Source organism: Talpa occidentalis, unplaced genomic scaffold, assembly GCF_014898055.3.
Source record: "Talpa occidentalis isolate TD23 unplaced genomic scaffold, MPIMG_talOcc4v2.1 talOcc4.7, whole genome shotgun sequence".
NCBI lineage: Eukaryota > Metazoa > Chordata > Mammalia > Eulipotyphla > Talpidae > Talpa > Talpa occidentalis.
In genome coordinates this window covers 7,281,834-7,305,251 of record NW_023605083.1, presented here as the reverse complement: position 1 = coordinate 7,305,251, position 23,418 = coordinate 7,281,834, and the positions used below count along the sequence as shown (strand labels likewise).

At 39.7% G+C, this 23,418-nt stretch overlaps 1 protein-coding gene across 11 annotated transcripts in view; it reads left to right on the top strand.

The window, feature by feature from the left end:
- Positions 1 to 23,418, top strand: part of GAPVD1 (GTPase activating protein and VPS9 domains 1) — a 73,820-nt gene that overhangs the window by 21,538 nt on the left and 28,864 nt on the right. For 8 of the 11 annotated variants that reach the window (XM_037494796.2, XM_037494793.2, XM_037494792.2 and 5 more), the window contains 8 exons: positions 7,044 to 7,264; positions 8,014 to 8,857; positions 10,314 to 10,400; positions 12,019 to 12,153; positions 12,303 to 12,492; positions 15,231 to 15,391; positions 19,736 to 19,865; positions 21,214 to 21,339. In XM_037494796.2, the coding sequence (XP_037350693.1) occupies positions 7,080 to 7,264; positions 8,014 to 8,857; positions 10,314 to 10,400; positions 12,019 to 12,153; positions 12,303 to 12,492; positions 15,231 to 15,391; positions 19,736 to 19,865; positions 21,214 to 21,339 (1,858 nt within the window). In that variant the 5' untranslated portion in view covers positions 7,044 to 7,079. Of the gene's footprint in view, positions 1 to 1,164; positions 1,189 to 7,043; positions 7,265 to 8,013; positions 8,858 to 10,313; positions 10,401 to 12,018; positions 12,154 to 12,302; positions 12,493 to 15,230; positions 15,392 to 19,735; positions 19,866 to 21,213; positions 21,340 to 23,418 lie in introns of those variants that run through there. The other 3 variants (XM_037494797.2, XM_037494794.2, XM_054689663.1) reach the window with 2 other exon arrangements.

Here is a 23,418-nt window from a genome sequence, read left to right as displayed (position 1 = left end):
ATTTAATTTGCATTCAAGGGACACCGAAAAGGATTGAAGAGGTGGGGAAGGCCAGGAGGTGAGACTGGAAGAGCTGTTCCAGGGTTGTGTTCTGTAGGATGATGTCCTGGGAGTTAGGGGCTTTTTCTTGTGATTCACATGAACAGAAATAAAGGGCAAGCTAAATTAAGAGCTGGTGGTCAGGACAGGTTGAGGGATGGGATTTTCTGGAGCTTCCATTGGATGCCTGCTGTTGGAAGCCTGGCACAGTAATGAAGGGTTTGTCTTAATTGAGTGCTCAGGCTCTCTCCTGATTTCCACAGATGACTCAGGATATGCTGGCATGCTAGGGAAGTCGTTAATGGTTTTTAAAAGGGATTGGGGAGGGACTGGACATGTTTATATCAAATTGGCGCTTTGGAAATACTGGTGTGTCTGTGGGATAGATTGGAGAGAGAAGAAACTTTAGGCAGAAAAGTACATTGTGAAACTTTTTAATTGTCTGGATTCACAGGGCTAGAATCGGGTTATTTGCAGAGGAATTAGAAAGAGACAGATGTGAGAGTAGAACATGGTGCCAACTTGCTGCTGAGGAAATGGATGAATACTAAATTCTGAGAGCAGGAGTGTGTACGCGCCATGACAGAGCTTGACAGGAAGGTCTGGAACAATTGCTGGTTTTATTGTGGAAATTGTTAGTTTCTGTTTTGGAGATTTTGAATCTTGGGTGATTGGGCTCTTATTTCTCCTTATACTCTGCTTTTGCTCCTTAGGTCACCATTGACTAAGCTTTTTGAGGACAGAGGCTTGTTTAGTTTGGGTGGAACATTACTGTGATGTGTTAATTTTTTTTTTTTTTTTTTTTATAGAGGCATGTTTCATTTATTTATTTATTTATTTAGTTTGTTTGTTTGTTTTTTGTTTATACATGCACTGGGTACAGTCAGAAGCGCAGGAGGGTGAGAGAATTCACCAGAGCCAGAGTGGGGAGCAGAGCAGGCAGAAGGACTGAAGTACACTGCTGAGGGGAGCAGCGGGCGGCAGGAGAGGTCTGCGCACCATGTGGGATCCTCCTCCGGTGGCCGGGGAGCAGCCGGGGATCGAACCGGCGCCGCAGAGGCCGCGGGCAGCTTCGCAACCCAGCGCTCAACCGCTGCGCCACCAGGGAGGCCCGATGTGTTAATTTTTTTAAATGCAACTATAAAAGTTGTAAGTTCTAAACTGTACAAATTGGTTCATATTTTGCTGTGTCATTGGAAGCATTTTATGTGTCTTTATCTTGAACAGTATTTTGGTTATAATTAGAATGTGAACTCCTTGAGATTAGGGAACCTGGCTAGGCTCCAGAAAAACTCAGTAATATATTCATTGAATTAAATTGTTTAAAGCAACGAGAAAGACGCAATTTGAGAATTTCTAAAATATTTTCCCTTATTATTTTTATTATGAAAAAATTCTAACATAACTGTGCTATTATAACAGAAAAAACTTATATGAACATTAGTTTTGCTGAGGTAAACGTGCTTGCATTTGAATTGAAATAGAAGATACTTTTTAAAGTGCTTACCCTGCGTAAGGTACTCTTAATTATGTGAAGAATTCCTAGGTGACCAGGCAGTACTCGCTATAGCAGTGCTATCCAGTAGAACTGTCTCCAGCAGTGGAAGAGGCCTGCGTCTGTATTGTCCACTACAGCAGCCACTCACTGCCTGTGGCTCTCCAGTATTCCCAACATTGCCCACTAAGACTGAGAAACTGAACTTCTGATTCATTTCTATTTAAGACAGAATACATGTCATAAATTTAAGATGTAATTTTAACTAATTTAAACAGCCACCTGTGGTTCTTGGTTAAAATATTGAATGGCACATCTCAAGTCTTTAAAACTATTGTAGGAGGGCAGTAGGATGTGAACCTGTGAAATGTGAGTAAAATACTTAACAGTTCACGGCAGTAGAGAGTGGGCACATTGTAGCACATGCGTAGTTGTCAAATTGACAGTGCAGAAGTGTAGAAACATGCAAGCAGCTGAAGAAAGGTGTGTGTAGGGCTACTGAGTAAGAGATCTTTGTGAAGTCAAAGGTTCTTAGAAATGAGTGATGGAAAGTAGCCTGGAAAGATAGTTTTGGGGCCAGGTTTTTGAAAACTATAAATGTCATAAACCTAAACAAATAACTGTTTTCTTGGACTTAGTGGGAAACCATTGAAGGCATCTTAAACAGTGCAGTACCACAGATGTGATAATGCTTTGGCTATGTTAATAGGGTGATGTTGCGTTAAAAAACTTGGAGATGGAATGCTGTCAGGTGAGATGGACACTATGAAGAATGCAGGCTGTGTTACACAGCAAGGTGACTTCTCTTTACTGGAATAGTAAAACTATTAACAAAACCAAGAAAGTTGGAAAGGAAAGCAGTGGAAATATATTTTGGAAAGATTGTGGGGTATAGAAGAAGAGGGGAAGAGGGTGCTTTTTTTTTTAAAGATAATATTTATTTATTTATACAAGCACTGGGTACAGTCAGAAGTGTGGGAGGGTGAGAGAATTCACCAGAGACAGAGCAGGGAACAGAACAGGCAGACTGATGAAATACACTGCTGAGGGGAGCAGCGGGCGTGGCAGGAGAGGTCTGTGTGCCATGTGGGACCCTCACTGGCAGCCGGGGATCGAACCAGCACTGCAGTGGCTGCGGGCAGCTTCTCAGCCCAGTGCTCAGCCGCTGTGCTACTGTTATAGGACAGGGAGAGGGGCAGCCCAAACCCCGCAAACCTGCCTATTCTAAATGGGTTCTGCCATCCGCCGCATCAACACAAAACATATGACACTTTAATGGGAAGGATCTTTAATAAAAACTAGGAAACAATACAGGTAAGGCAAAGAGTCTAGTTTCTAAATGAAGCACCCAAAGTTACCCATCCCCTCGTGGGTAAAACTCCATCCATATGGGGTCGGCCCAGAGCAAGGCCCCAAAGCCTGCCACAAGTCTAAAACATCTTCCAGTGGGGACCCACAGAAAAGGGTCACAAACAACCGGACAAGCCCGGAAGGAAAAGAGCAAAATCAACATCCAGATAAAAGCTGCCATTGTCACCTCCCCACGGGTCTCACCCACATCTGTGTCACCCAGTCCACGACCAAAAGACAAGCGCAGTTTCTTCACGTGTCTCTAGGCTCCATGCCCCTCCTCCAGGTCTCTTTGCTCCATCCTGCTTCCTTCCTCAGTCTCTTCTGCAGCTTCTTCTCTTGCTGCTCAGCTCCACCCTCCCTTGGGTGGGGCAGGGAACCTCCCCCTTTCCTGGGGACCACCCTGTTACACTACCAGGGGAGGCACCGAGGGTGCTTTTTTTTTTTTTTAAATGTAATTGAGAAATGGAAGACTGTGCAAAGCATATGTCTGAGTGGTAACTGAAAATTTAGGAGTGACTCTAGGTAAATCAATCAGGACCAAAGGAATGGATTTCCAAGTCATTCTCGTAGAGATCTGGGTAATAATAGTGTATAGGCTCTATCACCTCTCACTTCTGTGCCTTGGACATGTTATTTAATATTCCTGAGCCTTGGTTTCCTTAATTGCAGAGTACTTATCTCAATATTATGAAAACTAAGTGTGCAAAGTTCTTAGAACTATACCTGGCACAGTTTCAATTCATGAAGTGTTTTCCCATGGGATACTCTATCCTGGTGAATAATACCACACTTAGAGACCTTTAACTGACCACCTCTGTGTGAGTTGTGTGTGTGTATGTATACAGATTTGTGTTTTCGAACTTCTAGTGTTCTCTGGATTTGTCCTGTTCTTTCCATTTCCACTGCAATGTTGTTTTTTAAAATTTCTTACATCATTGTTCATTTTTGTACAATATTTGATTTCTCCCCTCAGATGTGGTCCCCATAATTCTCCCACCACCAGCAGTGAACTATCATCACAGAACCTTGTGCTCCCCCGCCCAACACCCCTCCCCCCGCCCTGTGCCCCCGCAATGTTTCTTGACAATCAGCAATTGCTTAGTCTCTCTTCATCTGGTCCCATCTCTTCCTTTTCATCCTTTGTCTTACTGCCAGGGTTTATGTTCTCAAATATAACTTTACTCACGTCAGTCCCCTGTTTAAAGCTCTTTCCCCATCTTGTGCTGTGCTGTCCACGCTTGTTAACCAGGCTTCTGTGTACCGTGTGCTCTGACCCTTATCTCACTTACTCTTTCTCCGGTTGGGCTAGCCTCACTCTTAACAGACACAAACACGCGAACCTGTAGCCAGCCCCGTGTAGTTCTCTAGCTATACTGTGTTGCATACCTCTGTGTACTTCTGTGGCTGGCTCTCTCCATCTGGAATTCTACCCCCAGTCATCATCCTCTTTATGTCTGGCAAATACTTGTCTTTCCCCCCTCCCCCCATACTTGTCTTTTAATACTAGGTGCAAGTGTCAGTCACTGCTCCTTTGCCCCTAATCTACATAGTCTTCTAGCACAATACCTGTAGCATTTTTGGGCAGCCACTTGCTTGCATGTCTGCTTCATTCACCTAGATTAGAAGGTCCTTAATAGCATGCACTAGGTAGTACTTAATATGTTCCTAATACCAGGCACAGAATAAATGCAGAAGCTGTGCCCACATTTTACAGTTAGAAAAATAAACAGGTTCAGAGAACATGTGATATGTGCCCAGGGCAACAGAACTAAATAATAAAGCATACAGATCTTTAAGAGCCCATTTCAGTTCTGTTTTATTCACTGTAATACTCCGCATAATTAAAACCATTTGAGTAATGATTCCATATATGGACTCAGAGCCCCCTAGAGGAGGGCAGGGTTTCCACACTGAGGTCTGCAAAGTCATGCATGTTTTCTGTAGACTGAATTAATAAAGTTATGTATGTCACCAATTTTTTAAAATGTACGCAGATGCTTTTGTGAGTAATTAAGTGATGAATCACTTTGGTGAATTAGGCATATTTTTTGAGAGAAAAACAATATGGTGGCCTTAATAGTACAGGAAGTTTGGAATAAAAGCTTTGTATAGTTTGCTTGAGAATTGATATGGTATATTGATTTCATAGCAGTTACATTCATATTATGTGGTAAATCTGAAATTTTGCTGGTCATCAGTAGTTCACTAAAGTAAGAAAAGTTTTGAGAAGTTCTGAAACCAGGGCCTTCCTGGTGGCGTAAGGGGTTAAGATGCAACTTATGAAGCTATCTACAGCCACTGCAGCTCAAGTTCGATCCCCCGGCCGGCCAGCGAGCAACCCACATGGCGCAGCAGACCTCTCCTGACTCGCCTGCTGCTCCCCTCAGCAGTGTATTTCAGTCAGTCTGCCTGTTATGTTCCCCACTCTGTCTCTGGTGAATCCTTTCACCTCCCACCCCACAACTCTGGACTGTACCCCAGCTCCTGTATGCATCAATAAATAAATCTTAAAAAAATGTTCAGAAACCAAGCTTAATTAAAATCGGTTAAATCTATTTTTGCAAATGAGTTGGCTCTATGTATATTTCCAGCTGCTGTCATAATGTTTAATTTTTTTGGCTAGTACCAAAAATGTTTATTTCATATATATGAAAATGTTTTTATTCTATCTTAAAACATATAGACAGTTTGGTGGTCTAAATTGTCATCTCCCTTAGAATCTGAATTTACTACATATTGTATTGTTTTATCAATTCATGATAGCTCCATTAAGGTCACGTAGGAGAGTCTGATTTGCTGAGGTTTAATGTGCACATCTTTTACCTCACATTTTTTGTTGTTATTATGGTAGGAACATTAGAGTTCAACTCTTATAGCAACTTTCAAGTGTATAATCATAATGCTTAATTCTTAATGAGAAGTATTTTTTAAGGTAATGACTGCTGTCTAGACACACAATGTTGTATTGTTATCTGACCTCAGGGTGCTTCTATTATTAATATAAAACATTTGTGGTCTGGCAGACATTCTAGGTTCAAGAGTATAGCTTAAATAATAATGCTTTAAAATATGTGTGCTGTTTGTATTAGTTTGTTTAGCTACTAGATAAACAGAATTGTGAGATTCCATTAATTCCTTTGGCAAATATTTATTCAACTCCTGCTGTGAATCAGGCCCTCTCCAAAGCCCTGGAATTACAGCTGTGATGGAATGAAACAGACAAGTCTTGGCCCTGGTGGCCCTTATCTTTTATTGGGGAAGCATGACTCTGAACGTGATGAACAAGCAGTAGATATCTGTAATGTAATGCAAGATCGGGACAAGTACTATTTGGAAAAAGCTGGGAGAGGGAATAGGAAGTGATATTTTTTAATTTTAGAAAGAATTGCCTGATAAGCCTTTTCTAAACACATTTGAACAGAGAGGCTTGAATGAATCTAAGGCTTGCAAAGCTGTCTGGAAGAATAGCCTTCCAGGTAGAGGGATCAGCTAATGCAGAGGCTTTGAGGAAGAGGGGCACGAGGAAGTGAGCTTGGTTTGTTCAACCAAGGAGTCCAGAGTGTTGGAGCTGTGTGAACCAGCATAGAGCAGGGGTAGATCATGTAGGGTCTTCAGATTTCATTCTGAGAGGGAAATAAGCCTCTGGATGGTTTCTAGCAGGGTGACTGAAGTGATCTGACTTAAGTTTAACAGATAGGCTCTGTTATGTAGAGAACAGACTCGAGAAGTACAAGCAAGGCAGCAGGGCGATCAGTTAGCAAGTGGTGATTATAGACCTCTGGGTGAGAGACAGTGATGATGGAAGTGATGAGAAGTAGTCAGATTTGTAGTGTATTTTGAAGGTAGAGTCAACAGGATGTGTTGATTGGTTGCAGTGTGAAAGAAAGCAGTCAAGGGTTTGCCAGTGTTTTTAATTTTTAACTCCAGTGACTGTCTCTGAGCAGTGACTTTATTAAGAGCTTTTCTTTTTGCTTATCTGTGTTACTAGTTTTTCTATACTGAACCTATAATGCTTTTGTAATAAAAACATATAAAATTGAAGTTAACCATGCTACTAAATGTGGCCCAGTTCTTAATGTGTTCTCCCAGCCCGTTTGATTTTGGAAAAACAATTTCTGTAACATAAAAATTTTTAATTTGTCTTTTTCCACTTTAGTGATCAGCCTTTGTTTGTATCTTTTACACATCGAAGATGGTGAAGCTAGATATTCATACTCTGGCCCATCACCTCAAGCAGGAACGCTTGTATGTAAACTCTGAGAAACAGCTCATTCAGAGACTCAACGCAGATGTACTTAAGACAGCTGAAAAGTTGTATCGTACAGCATGGATTGCTAAGCAACAGAGAATTAATTTGGATCGGCTTATCATAACCAGGTACAGGAAAGGTTTTGAGATCTTAAATTTTATAAACCACTGTAAGTCTGTACTAACCGGTGACTAAATGAATCTATTTCTAACAAAAATGCATAGTTTAAGAGTTTAAATCAACATTAAAGTGAGTCATTACTTAGTTTAGTATTTCAGAGAATTATAACTTAAGCACTAATGTTTTATACCACACCAATTTCAATTTTGTTTTTTCGTGTATATATAGCATTTTATTGTTCTAGAGAGTGAATTACCATGTGTTTTACTTTTCTCCTAATATTAACGTATGCAATTCCGTGTTTTGATATTGTATATTTGCTTTCCAGTTTTAGAAAACTAATTTTTTACTGTTAGTACCTCATTGTTCTTTTGTTTCAAAAAGCAGTTTTGAACTCTAAGTATAGTGATTCTGAGTACGTTGTTGAGAAAAGAAGCCAGACAGGACAGAGTACTTACTGTATGATACATTTCTGTAGAATTCAGAAGGACTAATCTTGATGATAAAATCAGAATGGTTATTTCTTGATGTTTTTCATTGAGCCTGATTTAATGTGAAGAATTAGTTCTCCTTTGTACTTTCTGCTCCTGTCTTTTTTCACACATTCAGATTCTGGTGCTCTAAAAAATGTTGCCAATTCACAGACTGAGACTGCTGAGGCTTTACTCAGCTCCCAGTTCCATGTTTTGGCATAGTAGATGTGTCATGTTGTTATTGCTTTTAATTTTATTCTTTTGCCTGTTTGCTTTTTTTTAAGTGCTGAAGCTTCCCCTGCTGAATGTTGTCAACATGCCAAGATTTTGGAAGACACACAGTTTGTTGATGGATATAAGCAGTTAGGGTTTCAGGAGACTGCTTATGGAGAGTTCTTGAATCGATTAAGGGAAAATCCTCGTCTTATTGCCTCCTCTTTGGTTGCTGGAGAAAAACTTAATCAGGAGAACACACAAAGTGTTATTTACACAGTTTTTACCTCCCTCTATGGTAACTGCATTATGCAAGAAGATGAAAGCTACCTCCTTCAGGTTTTGAGATACTTGATTGAATTCGAACTTAAAGAAAGTGACAACCCTAGGAGACTTTTGAGGAGAGGAACTTGTGCCTTCAGCATCTTATTTAAACTTTTTTCTGAAGGACTGTTTTCTGCCAAACTTTTTCTCACGGCTACTTTACATGAGCCTATCATGCAGCTGCTTGTTGAAGATGAAGATCACCTTGAAACAGATCCAAACAAGCTAATTGAGAGGTTTTCCCCAACTCAACAGGAAAAACTCTTTGGAGAAAAAGGCTCAGATAGGTTCAGGCAAAAGGTTCAAGAAATGGTGGACTCCAATGAGGCCAAGCTAGTGGCTTTGGTGAACAAATTTATTGGTTATCTCAAGCAGAACACATACTGCTTTCCACATAGCTTGAGGTGGATTGTGTCACAGATGTACAAAACCCTTTCCTGTGTAGATAGACTGGAAGTTGGGGAGGTCAGGGCAATGTGTACTGATCTCCTGTTGGCCTGCTTCATTTGTCCTGCAGTTGTCAATCCAGAACAATATGGAATAATTTCTGATGCTCCTATTAATGAGGTGGCGAGATTTAATCTGATGCAGGTATGATTTTGCTATTAATACTGATGAGGCATATCAGTTTGAAATCAGTTGATTGTGCAGTGGGGTAGGAACAGAAATTGGTGAGAGTATTCTTATGTTCTTACCATTCTTTTTCCTCAAACGGTCCTAAATATTTGCTTCTTATGAAATGAAAGCAATCATATTGGGCTTTTAAAACATTGTAGCCCTAAAACATTTTGTGTTAGTTTTTAAATGGAACCCTTACACATTTGAATATATGGTCAATTTGATTTTCTAAATGAAGTCTATCATCGCTTTTCTAAAATTTCAAAATGCAGAAGGGTTGAAAACTGAGTTGTTTTACATTTCATTTGGTAGTAAGACCTAATCTGAACTAACATGAGACTATTTGTAGCTGCTAGGTATTCCATTATAGTATTAATGAATATTCATGTCTTACTGCAGAAGAGTTAATGTATTTGGTTACAGGATGCCATCCTACACATTGGATATGTTACACATAGGCACTAACTAATGTTTCTAAAATCTCCAAATTCTGAAATTTGAAACTATTCTACACCCATGAATTTCAGAAAGGATTTTCAGTTCTATGTTCACATTTCCCCCCTCATCATCTAAATTGAAGTCTTATTCTTAAGCGAACTTTTTAATCATATCTTAACCCTCAGAAATACTGTGAAGAAGAGACTAGGTTTACTTTGAACAGAGTATATGTCTTTGGGTGACTTTTATTTTTTCAAGATCAACTCTATATATTGGGTTTTTATTTAGCAACTAACTATATAGGAATTCCTGAAATAAAAATTTCAGTTTTTTATCATCTGTGAAACACTGTATTTATTGTTATGATACTATAGTTGTAGTTTTTATTTTTATCATTCCAACACAGATTGAATCATATTTTCAAAATGATTAGAAGTGTGGATTTGCCCAGATATTGCAGTGATGCTTAACTTTCAGCAAAGTGTCTTTAAGGAGAGTGAATTAACAATTTGTTTTGGGCAGTGAGGAACGTGCTCTGTGAATAAATACTCACTTTCCAAACAGCTTAGGTTGTATAGGAATTGTTTGCTTTTATAACTAGGGAAAAAAAAAATCTACTTGCAGTACTTTATGAACTATAGAGGGAAAAATACTTAATGTTAACCTGAGAAAATTCAAGTGAATCAACTTTCACAAATTAAATTTCTAAACACATGAAAAGTACAATATCACAAAGGTTTTGTACTTTTATTTCATCATGTCAATATAATGTGTGTTAAAGAGAAATGAAAGCAAAATTTTCTACTGACTCTAAATATAGTAAAAGGTGATGTAGGCAAGTTACACATTTTATTTGGGATTATTTCATATGCCTGATCAGGTGGAGTTTACGTTGCTATGAAGTAGAGTTGTAGACTAGAATGGGTGTGCTTTTGTAGAGAGGCCTTTGTGAGTACCTACAGCCTGCGTCTCCCGCTGCTCTGGTTTGCAGGTTGGCCGCCTTTTACAGCAGTTGGCAATGACTGGCTCTGAAGAGGGAGATCCTCGGACGAAGAGCAGCCTTGGAAAATTTGACAAAGTAAGACTGAATTCTGTGCCATGTGAAATAGTTTATACAAAAATCTAACTGTCCCTATTACTAGGTATTGTCCTCAGGTGATAGAAAAGTAAATATTCTTTTCAGTTACTCTTTTTTTTTTCTTCAAAGATTTATTTATTTATTTATTTATTTATACAAGCACTGGGTACAGTCAGAAACGTGGGAGGGTGAGAGAATTCACCAGAGCCAGAGCGGGGAGCAGAGCAGGCAGAAGGACCGAAGTACACTGCTGAGGGGAGCAGCGGGCGGCAGGAGAGGTCTGCGCGCCCTGTGGGACCCTCCTTTTGTGGCCGGGGAGCAGCCTGGGATCAAGCCGGCACTGCAGAGGCTGCGGGCAGCTTTGCAACCCAGCACTCAACCGCTGCACCACCGGGGAGGCCCTCAGTTACTCTTTTTTTTTTTTTTTTAAGATTTATTTATTTTTGCATACCAGAGCTGGGGTACAGGCCAGAGATGCGGGAAGTGATAGGATCCACCAGAGACAGAGTGGGAGACAGAACAGGCAGACTGATGGAAATACACTGCTGAGGGGAGCAGCGGGCAAGTCAGGAGAGGTCTGCTGTGCCATGTGGGTTTCTCCCTGGCCGGCCGGGGATTGAACTCGTGCCGCAGAGGCTGTGGATTGCTTCGTAGTGCAGTGCTTAACCCCTTGCGCCACCAGGGAGGCCCCTCAGTTACTCTTGATATAGCTGTAGAGTTCTATACCATGTTGGAGCAGCAGTATTTAAAAGTTGTCGCTCAAGATCACTAATTCTCACTTATGAAAGTGTTAAGGTGATGCCATTCTAATTAGAATCAAAGTGCTATTAGGAATATTTCATTAAAATAATAGAAATCTATGGGTATATGAGTTAAATTATATAATTTTAAGTGTATTTTTAAAGATAACATGGCATTGTTCAGCTAGTTTATCAAATTTTGAATAGGTTGTACATTCAGCCTAATGTAAAATTTAAAGGTTATACAATGAAATTTCCCCTTCACCTCTGATCCCTAGCCTCCCTGAGGGGTTCTTGATGTTATCAATCTTTTGTGCATCCCTCTAGAGGTCTGTGGACAAGCAAATTCCTGCATTTGTCCTCCCACTCACCCTACCTCTCCCTTTTCCCAGTTGGTAGGATGGTGTGCACTCTTCTGCCTGGCTTTGCTCACCACATTATCCGTGGAGATTGGCAATTCATAAGAGTTCAGTTTTCTTACATGTTGAGTTTAGTATAATTTTCAAGAAGAAAACTTTTTCCTTGCTTGTCCACTGCAATAAAAAACTTTGCTCTCTTATTTTATTTTTAAAGATTTATTTATTTATGCATATAAGAACTGGGGTAAAGACCAGAGATGTGGGGGCTGAGAGACAGAGACAGAGTGGGGAACAGAACACGCAGTCTGAGTGAAATATACTGCTGGGGGAGCAGCGGATGAGTCAGGAGAGGTCTGCTGCGCCATGAGGGTTGCTCCCTGGCCAGTCGGGGATTGAACTCGTGCTGCAGAGGCTTCGGATTGCTTCATAGTGCGGTGCTTAACCCCTTGCACCACCAGGGATGCCCTCCTTATTTTAAATTGAAGAAGAATTTCACTGTGATCTTTTCCTGTTTAACAGAGCTGTGTTGCTGCTTTCCTTGATGTTGTGATTGGGGGCCGAGCCGTGGAGACTCCGCCAATGTCCTCTGTTAATCTTCTGGAAGGGTTGAGCAGAACTGTGGTTTATATAACTTACAGTCAGCTTATTACTCTGGTAATGGCTTTATTTTTTAAGATGATTTTCTCAAAAGTCATTTATCTAAGCATGGGCAGGGCCATAGATGAGTATTTGTATGAGAAATACATTGATAGACGTGTTTGAAAAATTGTTTTCACTCGCTAATAGCCTTTTAATTTTGCCAGGTGAATTTCATGAAGAGTGTGATGTCTGGAGATCAACTGAGAGAAGATCGAATGGCTCTTGACAATTTATTGGCAAACGTACCTCAGCCAAAGCCAGGAAAAAGCAGCAGTTTGGAAATGACTCCCTACAGCACTCCTCAGCTGTCTCCAGCAACTACCCCAGCAAATAAGAAGAATCGGCTGCCTATAGGTGAAGAAAATTTCTCCTATTGGGACTGTTCCTTAAATTTAATATTTCTTAGCTCTTTTTGTTGCTCGGTGTTTTGAAATCGTTTTAAATAATGTGAAAAAATAATAATGTGAAAAAATATGTTTACTGGCAGAAATTCAGGTTTTTAAAATCACACCAAATTAGTTACGGTTTATTAGTATCTTTAACCAGACACATACTTTTCATAATTAAATGAGATGATGGCACCTGTAGTATATTTGTTTATATTTAAGTATCTTTTCTTGGAGATATTTGGAAATGTCATTTGTTTTTTGGATTATGTAGCTCTGGCCTTTCTAAATAATATAATGAATAATATTATTTTAGAAATTTTCATCAGTAAAGTGGAAACTTCTTAGTTACTGTTTCCATTATTGTTAGTAATAGTCTTATTAACTAAACTAAGAGCTTTGTTAGAAACAAAGAAAAAACTTATTTTACCAAATTGATTCATTTATTTAAGAATTAGGTTTATTTGCTTAGTAGACACACAGCATCTATTGAGCATATACCATATATCAGACACTTAATTCTCTGGAAGCATTTATAAATATTGTTTCATTTAACGCACACAAAAGTCCTGTGAGTTGGTATTGTAACTGTCTGGCAGGTGAGGCACTATGTTAGACACTGGGGGCACAAGGAGCATTTGGACAGCCCTTAATCTCAAGTTAGTTGCTGACAGTCTAGTTGGGGAGAACAAGAAGAGGCCAGTATTCTACAGCATACTAAGCGTCTGATGGAGACAAACAGTTGAGGGTTGTGGGGACACCTAACTTAGCTGGTTGGTGGTTTAGCAGAGGATCTTGGAACAAGTGCTCTTGGTACTTTCTTTTGAAGGATAAATGGTGGTTAGACAAGGTGAGCTAGAAAACGAGTGTTCAGACCAAGAGAACAGAGTATTTTAGTGTCAATATTTTAATGATTATAAGGAGGAGCTCAGCAACAGTTAGTGAACATAAATAGTACTGTATTTTACACATGTTGAAGGATAGGATTTCATACTTTGAACTTCCATGAGCTGATTTGTTAAGAATGGTCAGTTTCTTAAAGTTAATATACCTTATATTTAAAGCAATTTGGAATTAAATCATTTAACAGGAATGTGGCATCATATTCCTCAAGACTGTGACTGTCATCATTCCAGAATATCAATTTTCAGAATATAAAAACATTTTACACAGTGATTTTTAATCTTATAGACTCTTTCACTTTGTTAATGTAGAGAAATAGATGGCTTCTGGTAAATAGATTTTTTTCTCCATTATTCACCCCTACATTTCTTGTCCTCTAAAGGTATTATTAAATATGTATCTAATAGAAAGTAAATTTCAAATGTTTGCCCAGTATTATTTTATATAATCATGTGAACTGGTCATTGCATTTATTATATATTTTTTAAAATATGTCCATTTTTCAAAGGGTTGATTTCTTTCTGTTTATTGCTTTTGCAACCCAGGACAACAGTTAGCAGCCATCACTGCCTGGGATTCCTCAGCCACCAATCTTACTGCTCATATTACTCTAGTAACCCCATTTGGTGGGTAATAGGCTGTTCTTCTTTTTATCTAACTTTTATTTAAGAAATAGATCATAAAAGTGTGCTCCATGTGCATGTTGCTTTTGCTTTATGTAAATTGCTACATGAATTTGGTTACTCACATTTTCATGAATTTTGAAGTTTATTACTTGAGACTCATGGTACTATTCATGAAGTTGGGTTTAAGTTCACAATTCAGTAGAAGATAGAGAGGAAAGAACATGTAAAATTTTTCAACTAAAGGTTTAAGTAGACCTGTTTTAGACTTTTGGAAGTTGCTGTGCACTCTGAATTTTGGAAGTAAAAGTGATTAATGACCAGATCTATGGCACTGTGATCAAATATGATTGGTTATATTTCTGTCTTCAAGAAGGTTAACTTTCACTCAAAGTGAAGTTGAAAGCTATTTGTGCTATAGAATGTTGTGTTTTATGTTCGTAGTTTTGATTATTTTGCACCAAAAAACAATTTCTATTTAAGTATTCTGGTTGCATTGAATTTCATTGCTTTCTGAAAGAAAGTTGAAACTTACCACAGAAGATTAAAACTTATAAATTGTCACAAACTAAAGTTTTCCATGTACAGATACTCTTGAATGGTTTATAGGATGGATTAAGAAAATAGTATTACTTGTTTGCTTGTAGGTAGGAACAAAATACCCCTTATTAGATCCTTTATTCATTTAGGATGCTTCCATAAAGCAGAAAGGAAACTCATATTCAAACATAAGAAAATCTCTCCTGTTTCTTTGAAAAGAAAGATGATTTCAATTTGAAATTTTCAACTAGTAGTATGGAGATATTTGATATTTAAATCATTTTATAGGAGAAATAGTTGAAGGTATCTTGAAAAGATAATAGGGTAGTACTTTTCTTATCACCCCAAGTCTTAAGTTGATTGGGATATGTTTGCTGTTCTGCAAATGCAGTCATCTGTGTCACTCTCCATCAGGTAAACATGGATTGTTATTTCCTCTCAGTTTGGAAGGAGAATCTGTATTAGTCATCAGTAGAATAACTGGGAAGATCTAGAGTTTCCTTATCCATTTTTTTCACCATTTTTTTTGTGCATGCGCCAAATGTTCTACATTCATAGAATATATTTTTTTTAATTCAGTGTACTATTTTTTTCATTTTGTCTTTTTTCTAAATTATCTTACTTGAATTTTTTTTATTAGCACCTCGAAGCAGAAGTCGCACCAATGTGTTAATGGACTTACATATGGACCATGAAGGATCATCTCAAGAAACCATCCAGGAAGTGCAGCCAGAAGAAGTATTGGTCATTTCTTTAGGGACAGGTCCCCAGCTTACTCCAGGGATGATGTCAGAAAATGAGGTAGGATTGTGTTGTTACATTTCACTACAATCACCAATGTTTAATGACTGTTTTTATCCTTGTTGAGCCTACCATGACACACTACTAAATGTAAACTCCTGTGAACAGCTCTTTAGTGACTTCGCATTAATATATCTATGACCCTGAAATTGCTGTCGAGTCCACACCAAAAGGAGTTTCCTAGTAGTAGTTGACACAGAAAGCCAGTGTTGTGTGGTATGGAAATGGAAGAGTCTTTTCCAGTGACCAATAGGAAATGTTTTAAGTTTATTTATTTTTTTTAAGATTTATTTATTCATACAAGAACTGGGGTATAGGCCAGAGGTATGGGGGGTGAGAGGATTCACCAGAGACAGAATGGGGAGCAGAACAGGCACATTGACCAAAGTACACAGTTGAGAGGAGCAGCAGGTGAGTCAGGAGAGATCTGCTGCACCATGTGGGTTGCTCCCTGACTGGGGATCAAACTTGTGCTGCAGTGGTTGCGGATAGCTTCATAGGTTGCATCTTAACCCCTTGCGCCACCAGGGAGGCCCTGTTTATTTCTTTCTAATGATATTCCTGCTTTAAAGTATCAAATATTCTTTAGAAATACCTTCTATTTTTTGACTGATTAAGAAGAAACAGAAGAGCTTACTGAAAAGAAAACTGAAGTATTTTGAAGAAATAGAATTGGGAGGTATTATAATCAGTTTAAAGATAATTGTAAAGAACTTGGGATAGAGGCAAAGGAAAGAGGAACTCTTAACTCTTATCTGTGCATGTCTTTGTTTTCCTATGATTCAATTTAAGTTATCTTGAAATACAGGAAAGGCTTTCATGTGTAGAGGAATTAGATTTAGCCTCTGTGATACCAGAATGCCTGTTTCAGGCCAGACTGCGTAGGTGCTGGGAACACAGACTAAGTGGGACAACTTTTCTGCTGTAGTCTTCTTTGTCATGGTGGTTTCACCATCACTGCTATTGTAGAAGCAGAGGCCTAATAGACACATGTTTTTGTTATGCTTAGATATGATTTTTCATTTGGATAAGGGATTGGACTAGATCATAGTTTCTCAGTGGAGGTGATGTTGGAATTATGGATAAGAGAACTTCATTTTGGAGGGTTGGTCCATGTATTGTAGAACTTTTTTTAAAAATTTTATTTGTTTTAAAGATTTTATTTATGTATTTTTGCATAGAACTGGGGTGTAGGCCAGAGGTGCATGGGTGGGGGAGTGAGAGAATTCACCAGAGACAGAATGGGGAGCAGAACAGGTGGATTCACAAAAATACACTGCTAAGGGGAGCAGTGGGCAAAACAGGAGAGGTCTGCTGTGCCATTTGGGTCACCTCCCTGGCCGGGGATTGAACTCAGGACGTTGTGGTCGGCCAGGCTGATATGGTAGAAGTGCTGAGACTTAACCACTAGATCACCAGGGATGCTCGGTTTTTTTTTTAATTTTTTATGCCATCCTCTTGTAACTAATGTCAGTAGAATTAGCCAATCATTGTAACAACCCATATTCCTCCCATTTACTCCCAAAAGGCCCCTGGAAGGATTTCAGTGCCCATTGAAGAATCACTGGGCTAAAGAAACTCAAAATTCTTTCAACTCTAAAATTCTGTGATTTTAGTCTATCCTAGAGTTTACAGACTTTCTGGTTTAGAAGTAAGATAGTCTTCTTTGTAAGATCACAAAATTGCCTGCTCTTAGATATAATTTGGGGAAATCTTCATTGTGTTATGATCCTTTTGTTTTCTGTTAATTCATACCATTCTTAGGCCTTTACGTGGATTTTTCCTGAAGATTTGTTGCACTTTGCTCACTATGATGAATTTAAAGGTCCAAGTTACCTTAAAAATATAAAATAAAGAATTTCTATATCTGCCTTTTTTTTTTTTTAAATAGAGGCATGTTTATTTATTTATTTATTATATTTGTTTGTTTGTTTTGTTTATACATGCACTGGGTACAGTCAGAAGCGCGGGAGGGTGAGAGAATTCACCAGAGCCAGAGTGGGGAGCAGAGCAGGCAGAAGGACTGAAGTACACTGCTGAGGGGAGCAGCGGGTGGCAGGAGGGGTCTGCGCACCATGTGGGATCCTCCTCTGGTGGCCGGGGAGCAGCCGGGGATTGAACCGGCGCCGCAGAGGCCGCGGGCAGCTTCGCAACCCAGCGCTCAACCGCTGCGCCACCGGGGAGGCCCTATATCTGCCTTTTACTGTAAAACAATATAGGGAAAAATGGGCCTCCCCTGGTGGCACAGGCAGTTGAGTGCCGTGCTATGAAGCTGTCCTCAGCCTCTGCAGCACTGGTTCGATCCCTACCGGCCGGCGAGGGTCCCACATGGTGCAGCAGACTTCTCCTGCCTCGCCCTCTGCTCTCCTCAGCAGTGTATTTTGTCCGTCTGCCTGTTCTGTTCCCCGCTCTGTCTCTGGTGAATCCTCTCACTCTCCCGCTTATCTGGCCTGTATCCTGGTTCTTGTGTAAAATAAATAAATAAATCTTAAAAAAACAAAAAGAAAAACAAAATAGGGAAAACATCTATTTTTAACTGATTCATAAGCATCACATGTATAATTATAGAGAGCTATTAAAAAAACCTCAGGACCTCCCTGGTGGTACAGGCAGTTGGGCACCTCACTGTGAAGCTGTCCGCAACCTCTGTAGTGCGGGTTCGATCCCAGCCGGCTGGGGAGAAACCCACATGGTACAGCAGACCTCTCCTGTCTCTCCCACTGCTCCCCTCAGCAGTGTATTTCGTCAGTCTGCCTGTTCTGATACCCACTGTCTCTGGTGAGTCCTCTCACCCTCCTGCACATCTGGCCTGTACCCCGGTTCTTGTATAAATAAATAAATCTTTAAAAAAAAAAAAAACCTTCAGTTTACTCATGTAAATGAAGGGCCAAAGCAGTGCCTAAAGGGTTTTTTCTTTTTTATGTAAGGATACTATTCTTCCTTTGATATTCCAGCAAAGGCCTTGAAAACCAACAGCTGTAAGTCCAAGTTCTAAGTGAGCTTAAAACATTTTGTGTGACTTCCAACAAAGCACTCAGTTTTTCATTAAGTTGGAGATACACACACAAAGCTGAGTTATGAGGCCCATGGGCAATGAGAAGTAATTATGTTACATGGAAATTATCTAAGAAATAGAAAAAATTTAAAAAATGTTGTCAGCTCTAGACTGGATATAGCTGTGAAGTCACACTTCAACTTCTGGTATAAATTTTTGTGACTGTGTACGTGGTGATGGAGAGGAGGTTCAGAGCAGACTCATTTAATGACTAAGATGATTTGTGTACATGTTTTTCCTCTTGTTTGAATTAGTAACTTTTGAAAATAACGTGCTGCAAATTTAATATGTCGTTGTACCATACTAAGTGCTTTATGTGCGTCTTTTATTCAATCCTCAGCAACTCTGAGGCATATGTATTGTTACTATCACCAGTTTATAGATGAAGAAGCTGAGACGCAGCTTAAACAATTTATCCAGGTTTATGTAATTGGCACAAGGCAGAACCAGAAGGACTTGCCCCACTGACGCCAAGCCTTCTGATTCGTACAGCCCTAACCACTGGCATCCAGTGTCTGATTGCCTGTTCAGTCTTTTGCCACCTGTAGGGTGATGGAAAGACACAGGTTCAGTTTTTTTAAACTGATAATGCTTTTGTTTCTGGAGTAGTTAAAAGCTTGTTCAGAGTCTTATTAATGGGTTTTATTTTATTTTATTTTTAAAATTTATTTATATAAGCACTGGGTACAGTCAGAAGTGTGGGAGGGTGAGAGAATTCACCAGAGCCAGAGCGGGGAGCAGAACAGGCAGACTGATGAAGTACACTGCTGAGGGGAGCAGCGGGTGTGGCAGGAGAGGTCTGCGTGCCATGTGGGACCCTCGCCTGGCGGCCGGGGATCGAACCGGCGCTGCAGAGGCTGCGGGCAGCTTCGCAGCCCAGCGCTCAACTGCTGGGCCACCAGGGAAAGGCCCCTTAGTAATGGGTTTTTAGTTAAAAATAATAATTTAAGGGGCCTCCCCCTGGTGGCATAGGGATTAAGTCTCAGTGCTGTCACCACTAGGGCCTGAGTTCAATCCCCAGTCAGGGAGCTGACCCACATGGTGCAGCAGTTATCTCCCCTCAGCAGTGTATTTCAATAGATCCGCCTATTCTGTTCCCCACTCTGGCTCTGGTGAATCCTCTCACCCCCTGCACCTCTGGCCTACACCCCAGTTCTTGTATGCATAAATAAATAAATCTTTTAAAAAATAATTAAGATTAAGAAGAACTTAAAAATACATTTGCTGTGGTTTTTTTTCTTATCAGTAATATTTCAGTTGTGAAAAGTGAGTGACTTTTTATTTTTCAGATCCTAAATATGCAACTTTCGGATGGAGGACAAGGAGATGTCCCAGTCGATGAAAACAAACTCCACGGTAAACCTGATAAAACCTTGCGCTTTTCCCTCTGCAGTGATAATCTGGAAGGAATATCTGAAGGTGAAGGGTTGCTTCATTCAAGGAATTGTGTTATTCGAGTAATATTTTGTTTTGTGTTCTTTAAAGGAGCCTTATAAACTATAATTATACCATCTGTGCCTCTCACTGAGGAGAATAATGACATTTCCCTCTAATAATCTTGAACAGTTGGCTATAAAGATTGTTTCTTGTATAAAATTAAGATTGCAAGAGACCTTTGGTTGTATAAAATGGAGAGGACATGGTCTTCATTGAGACATAAGTAGAATAATACCAAGTTTTGCTTCTCTAGAATTAATATATGCCAACATTCTGGAGCTCCTTTAGAGGGATGTGGTGCATGTCTACATGGAAAAAATGGACTCACTGGGAACTCAGGGTGTCATGCATACTTTTCATGTTCTGTATTCTTTATTCACACATTCACACACACCTTTCTGAGCTGGAAAGATAGAGTGGAAACAGGAATAACAAAGAAAATAATGAGCCAAAGTTGTGAAGTGAGAATATGTCATTCTGCTCTTACCAGGACAAACAGTTTTAATGAAAATAGTTCAAATTTACTAACATTTTAAAATAAACATAAAACACAATGTTTTCTTTTTCTCTAACTTTTCTGAATGATAATAAAAGTATAGTCATTGTAGAAAATCCAGAAAAGAACCAAATCATCTGTAATCTCACCATTCTAATAATAAGTTAACATTTTGGTCTATTTATAGCAAAATTAGGTTTGTACTGTTTTACAATCCCTAATATTCTTAAATAACATGTTTTTTTTTAAAGATTTATTTATTTATGTATACAAGAATTGGGGTACAGGCCAGAGGTGTGGTGGGGTGAGAGGGCTCACCAGAGACAGAGTGGGGAACAGAACAGGCAGAATGACTGAAGTACACTGCTGAGGGGAGCAGCAGGCGAGTCAGGAGAGGTCTGCTGCACCATGTGGGTAGCTCCCTGGCTGGGGATTGAACTCGTGGTGCAGTGGTTGCAGAGAGCTTCATAGGTTGTGTCTTGCACCACCAGGGAGGCCCTTAAATAACATGGCTTTTAATGACTTTTTTTTACTTAAATGGGTATATCATAATTTATTTAAACTTCTATGATTAAACATGTAGATTGCTTCTAGTTTTCATATGCTATAAGGATCCCTGCAATAGACAATCTTAGATGAATTTTAGATTATAGTTCCTTACAATAAATTTCTAGAAGCAGACATGCTGGCTTGAGGGGCATGTATATTTTTAATGTATCAATGCAATGTTAAAGACACTTGAATCAACCTTTAGTCTCTTATCAAGGCATGAACAATTGCATGGTGGTTCATGAATATTTTTAAAATATCACTACATTATAAACATTTCTTTAGGTCCTTCCAATCGATCCAACTCAGTATCCTCGCTAGACCTGGAAGGAGAGTCTGTATCAGAACTTGGAGCAGGACCTTCTGGGAGCAATGGGGTTGAAGCTCTACAGCTGTTAGAGCATGAGCAAGGTAAAGTGAGAGTGCACAGTTGCTCAAGTAGTAAAGAATTTAGCTGGTTGCGACCCAAACAGTGTGTTTATATGTAAGTTGACTGTGTTCAATAAGAGAATAAATTTGACTGACTAGTGACCATTAAACTTGCATTTATTTGTAGTTTCATCAATTCCTAAAAATGTAATTTAGTTGGTAAGTGAGTTAATTAGGCTTAAATTACATAAAATAATTACTATGAATTGCTTGAATTGTGTTATATTTGTTACTTCAGTTCTGTAACATTTATTTTTTAAAGGGATACAATGATAAACACTAAAGATTCAAATAACTTAGACACAAATGGTACACAAATTATTAAAAGTATCATAAAAGTGCTTGGGCAGTTCCCAGTGAGATACATGTGGTTGGAAGTTTAAGGAAAAGCTTGTTGGATGAAAATTGTAGTCTTTGTATTGGCAGAAACTGGAGCTGTGTCCTTGTAGATAAAGAGAATAAGCCAGTCAGAGAGGTAGCGTAGCATCTAGTGAGGAGTTACCAAGTAGGGGAGGAGGGTGAGATAATGGTTAAAAGATAGATGGGGCCTCCCCTGGTGGCGCGTGGTTGAGCGCTGGGTTGCGAGGCTGCCCGCAGCCTCTGCGGCGCCAGTTTGATCCCAGGCCACCGGCGAGTGACCCACACACACAAAAAAAGATAGATGGACCCTGATGTGCTATAAGAAGATTAATTTGAAAAAGTTGTTTGGATTGCTGCATTTAAGGATCAGCGGTGGCCTGTAAAGGAGTGTTGAGGGCAGTTGTGCTCAACTGGGTCTGAAGCAATGATTCTTAGACTTCAATGTGCTTAAGAATTACCTGGGGATTTAAAAAAAAAAAAGCCATTTCCCTGTCTCATTTCTAGAAAATCCTTGCTCAGTCTGTTTTTATAAAATAAAAGTGAATATTGCCAGTCGGGGGGTATGTGTGATTTAAATAGCAATATTGTATTTTACTCAACTGGTTTATCATTGTATTAATTAGGATTACATTTTCTACAAATTGCCCAGAAATCTAAAATAATGCCAGCTTAAACAGAAGTTTAACCAGCCCTCTAAATGATTCTGATGTGCGTGGCTGGCAGTTTGCACTACAGAAGCTAGGTTAAGGTGGGATTTGAGATAGATTATGGGTTACTCTCAGTGGTCAAGAAAAAAGAAAAAAAACTAGAATTGGGATGTATCCAGGTCGAGTGAAAAATTTTTTTGTGTGGATGGATCAGTTAATTATTATCACAGTAATGCTATTAACAAATCACTTGAAAACTTGGTGACTTAAAACAAATACCTGGTTTTACTCTCAGGTGTGTGGGTCAGCTGGGTAGTTCTTTGGATTCAGAATGGGCTCACTTGTGCATCTGCAGTTACCTGTGGTTGCGGAGGGAGCTTTGCTAATCTTTTTTTTTTTTTTTTAAGATTTATTTTTTATTTATACAAGAACCGGGGTACAGGCCAGATGTGTGGGAGGGTGAGAGGATTCATCAGAGACAAAGCGGGGAATAGAACAGGCAGATGACAGAAATACACTGCTGAGGGGAGCAGCGGGTGAGACAGGAGAGGTCTGCCGCGCCATGTGGGTTGCTCCAAGGCTGCTGGGGATCGAACCGGCACTGCAAAGGCTGCGGACAGCTTCACAGCGCTGCGCTCAACCGACTGCGCCACCAGGGAGGCCCCAGCTTTGCTAATCTTAGCCAGGGGTCTGTGGGTCAGTGGGAAGCTGGCTGATTGAGGGTGACCCTTACTTGATCTGGGTCATCTCTCGTCCTCCAGTGGCTGACCAAAGCTTGTTCTCACGTAAACCAAGGTGAGAGAGGGCAGAAGTTTATAAGGTCCCTTGACACCTAGCTTCATAACCGGCACAGTTACTCCTTGTTGAGCAAGGAAAGTGACATGGTCCGTGCAAATCCAGAGAGAAGGAAAAATGTATCCCAATTCCCGATCAGAGTCACACTGCAGAAGATGTGGATACAGGGTGACAGTGGATTGCAGTGATGGCCGCAGTTAAGCTAGCAGAAGGGGAAGTATATCTCTGCTGCTCTCAGCTTGGAGGGGGAAAGTGTACA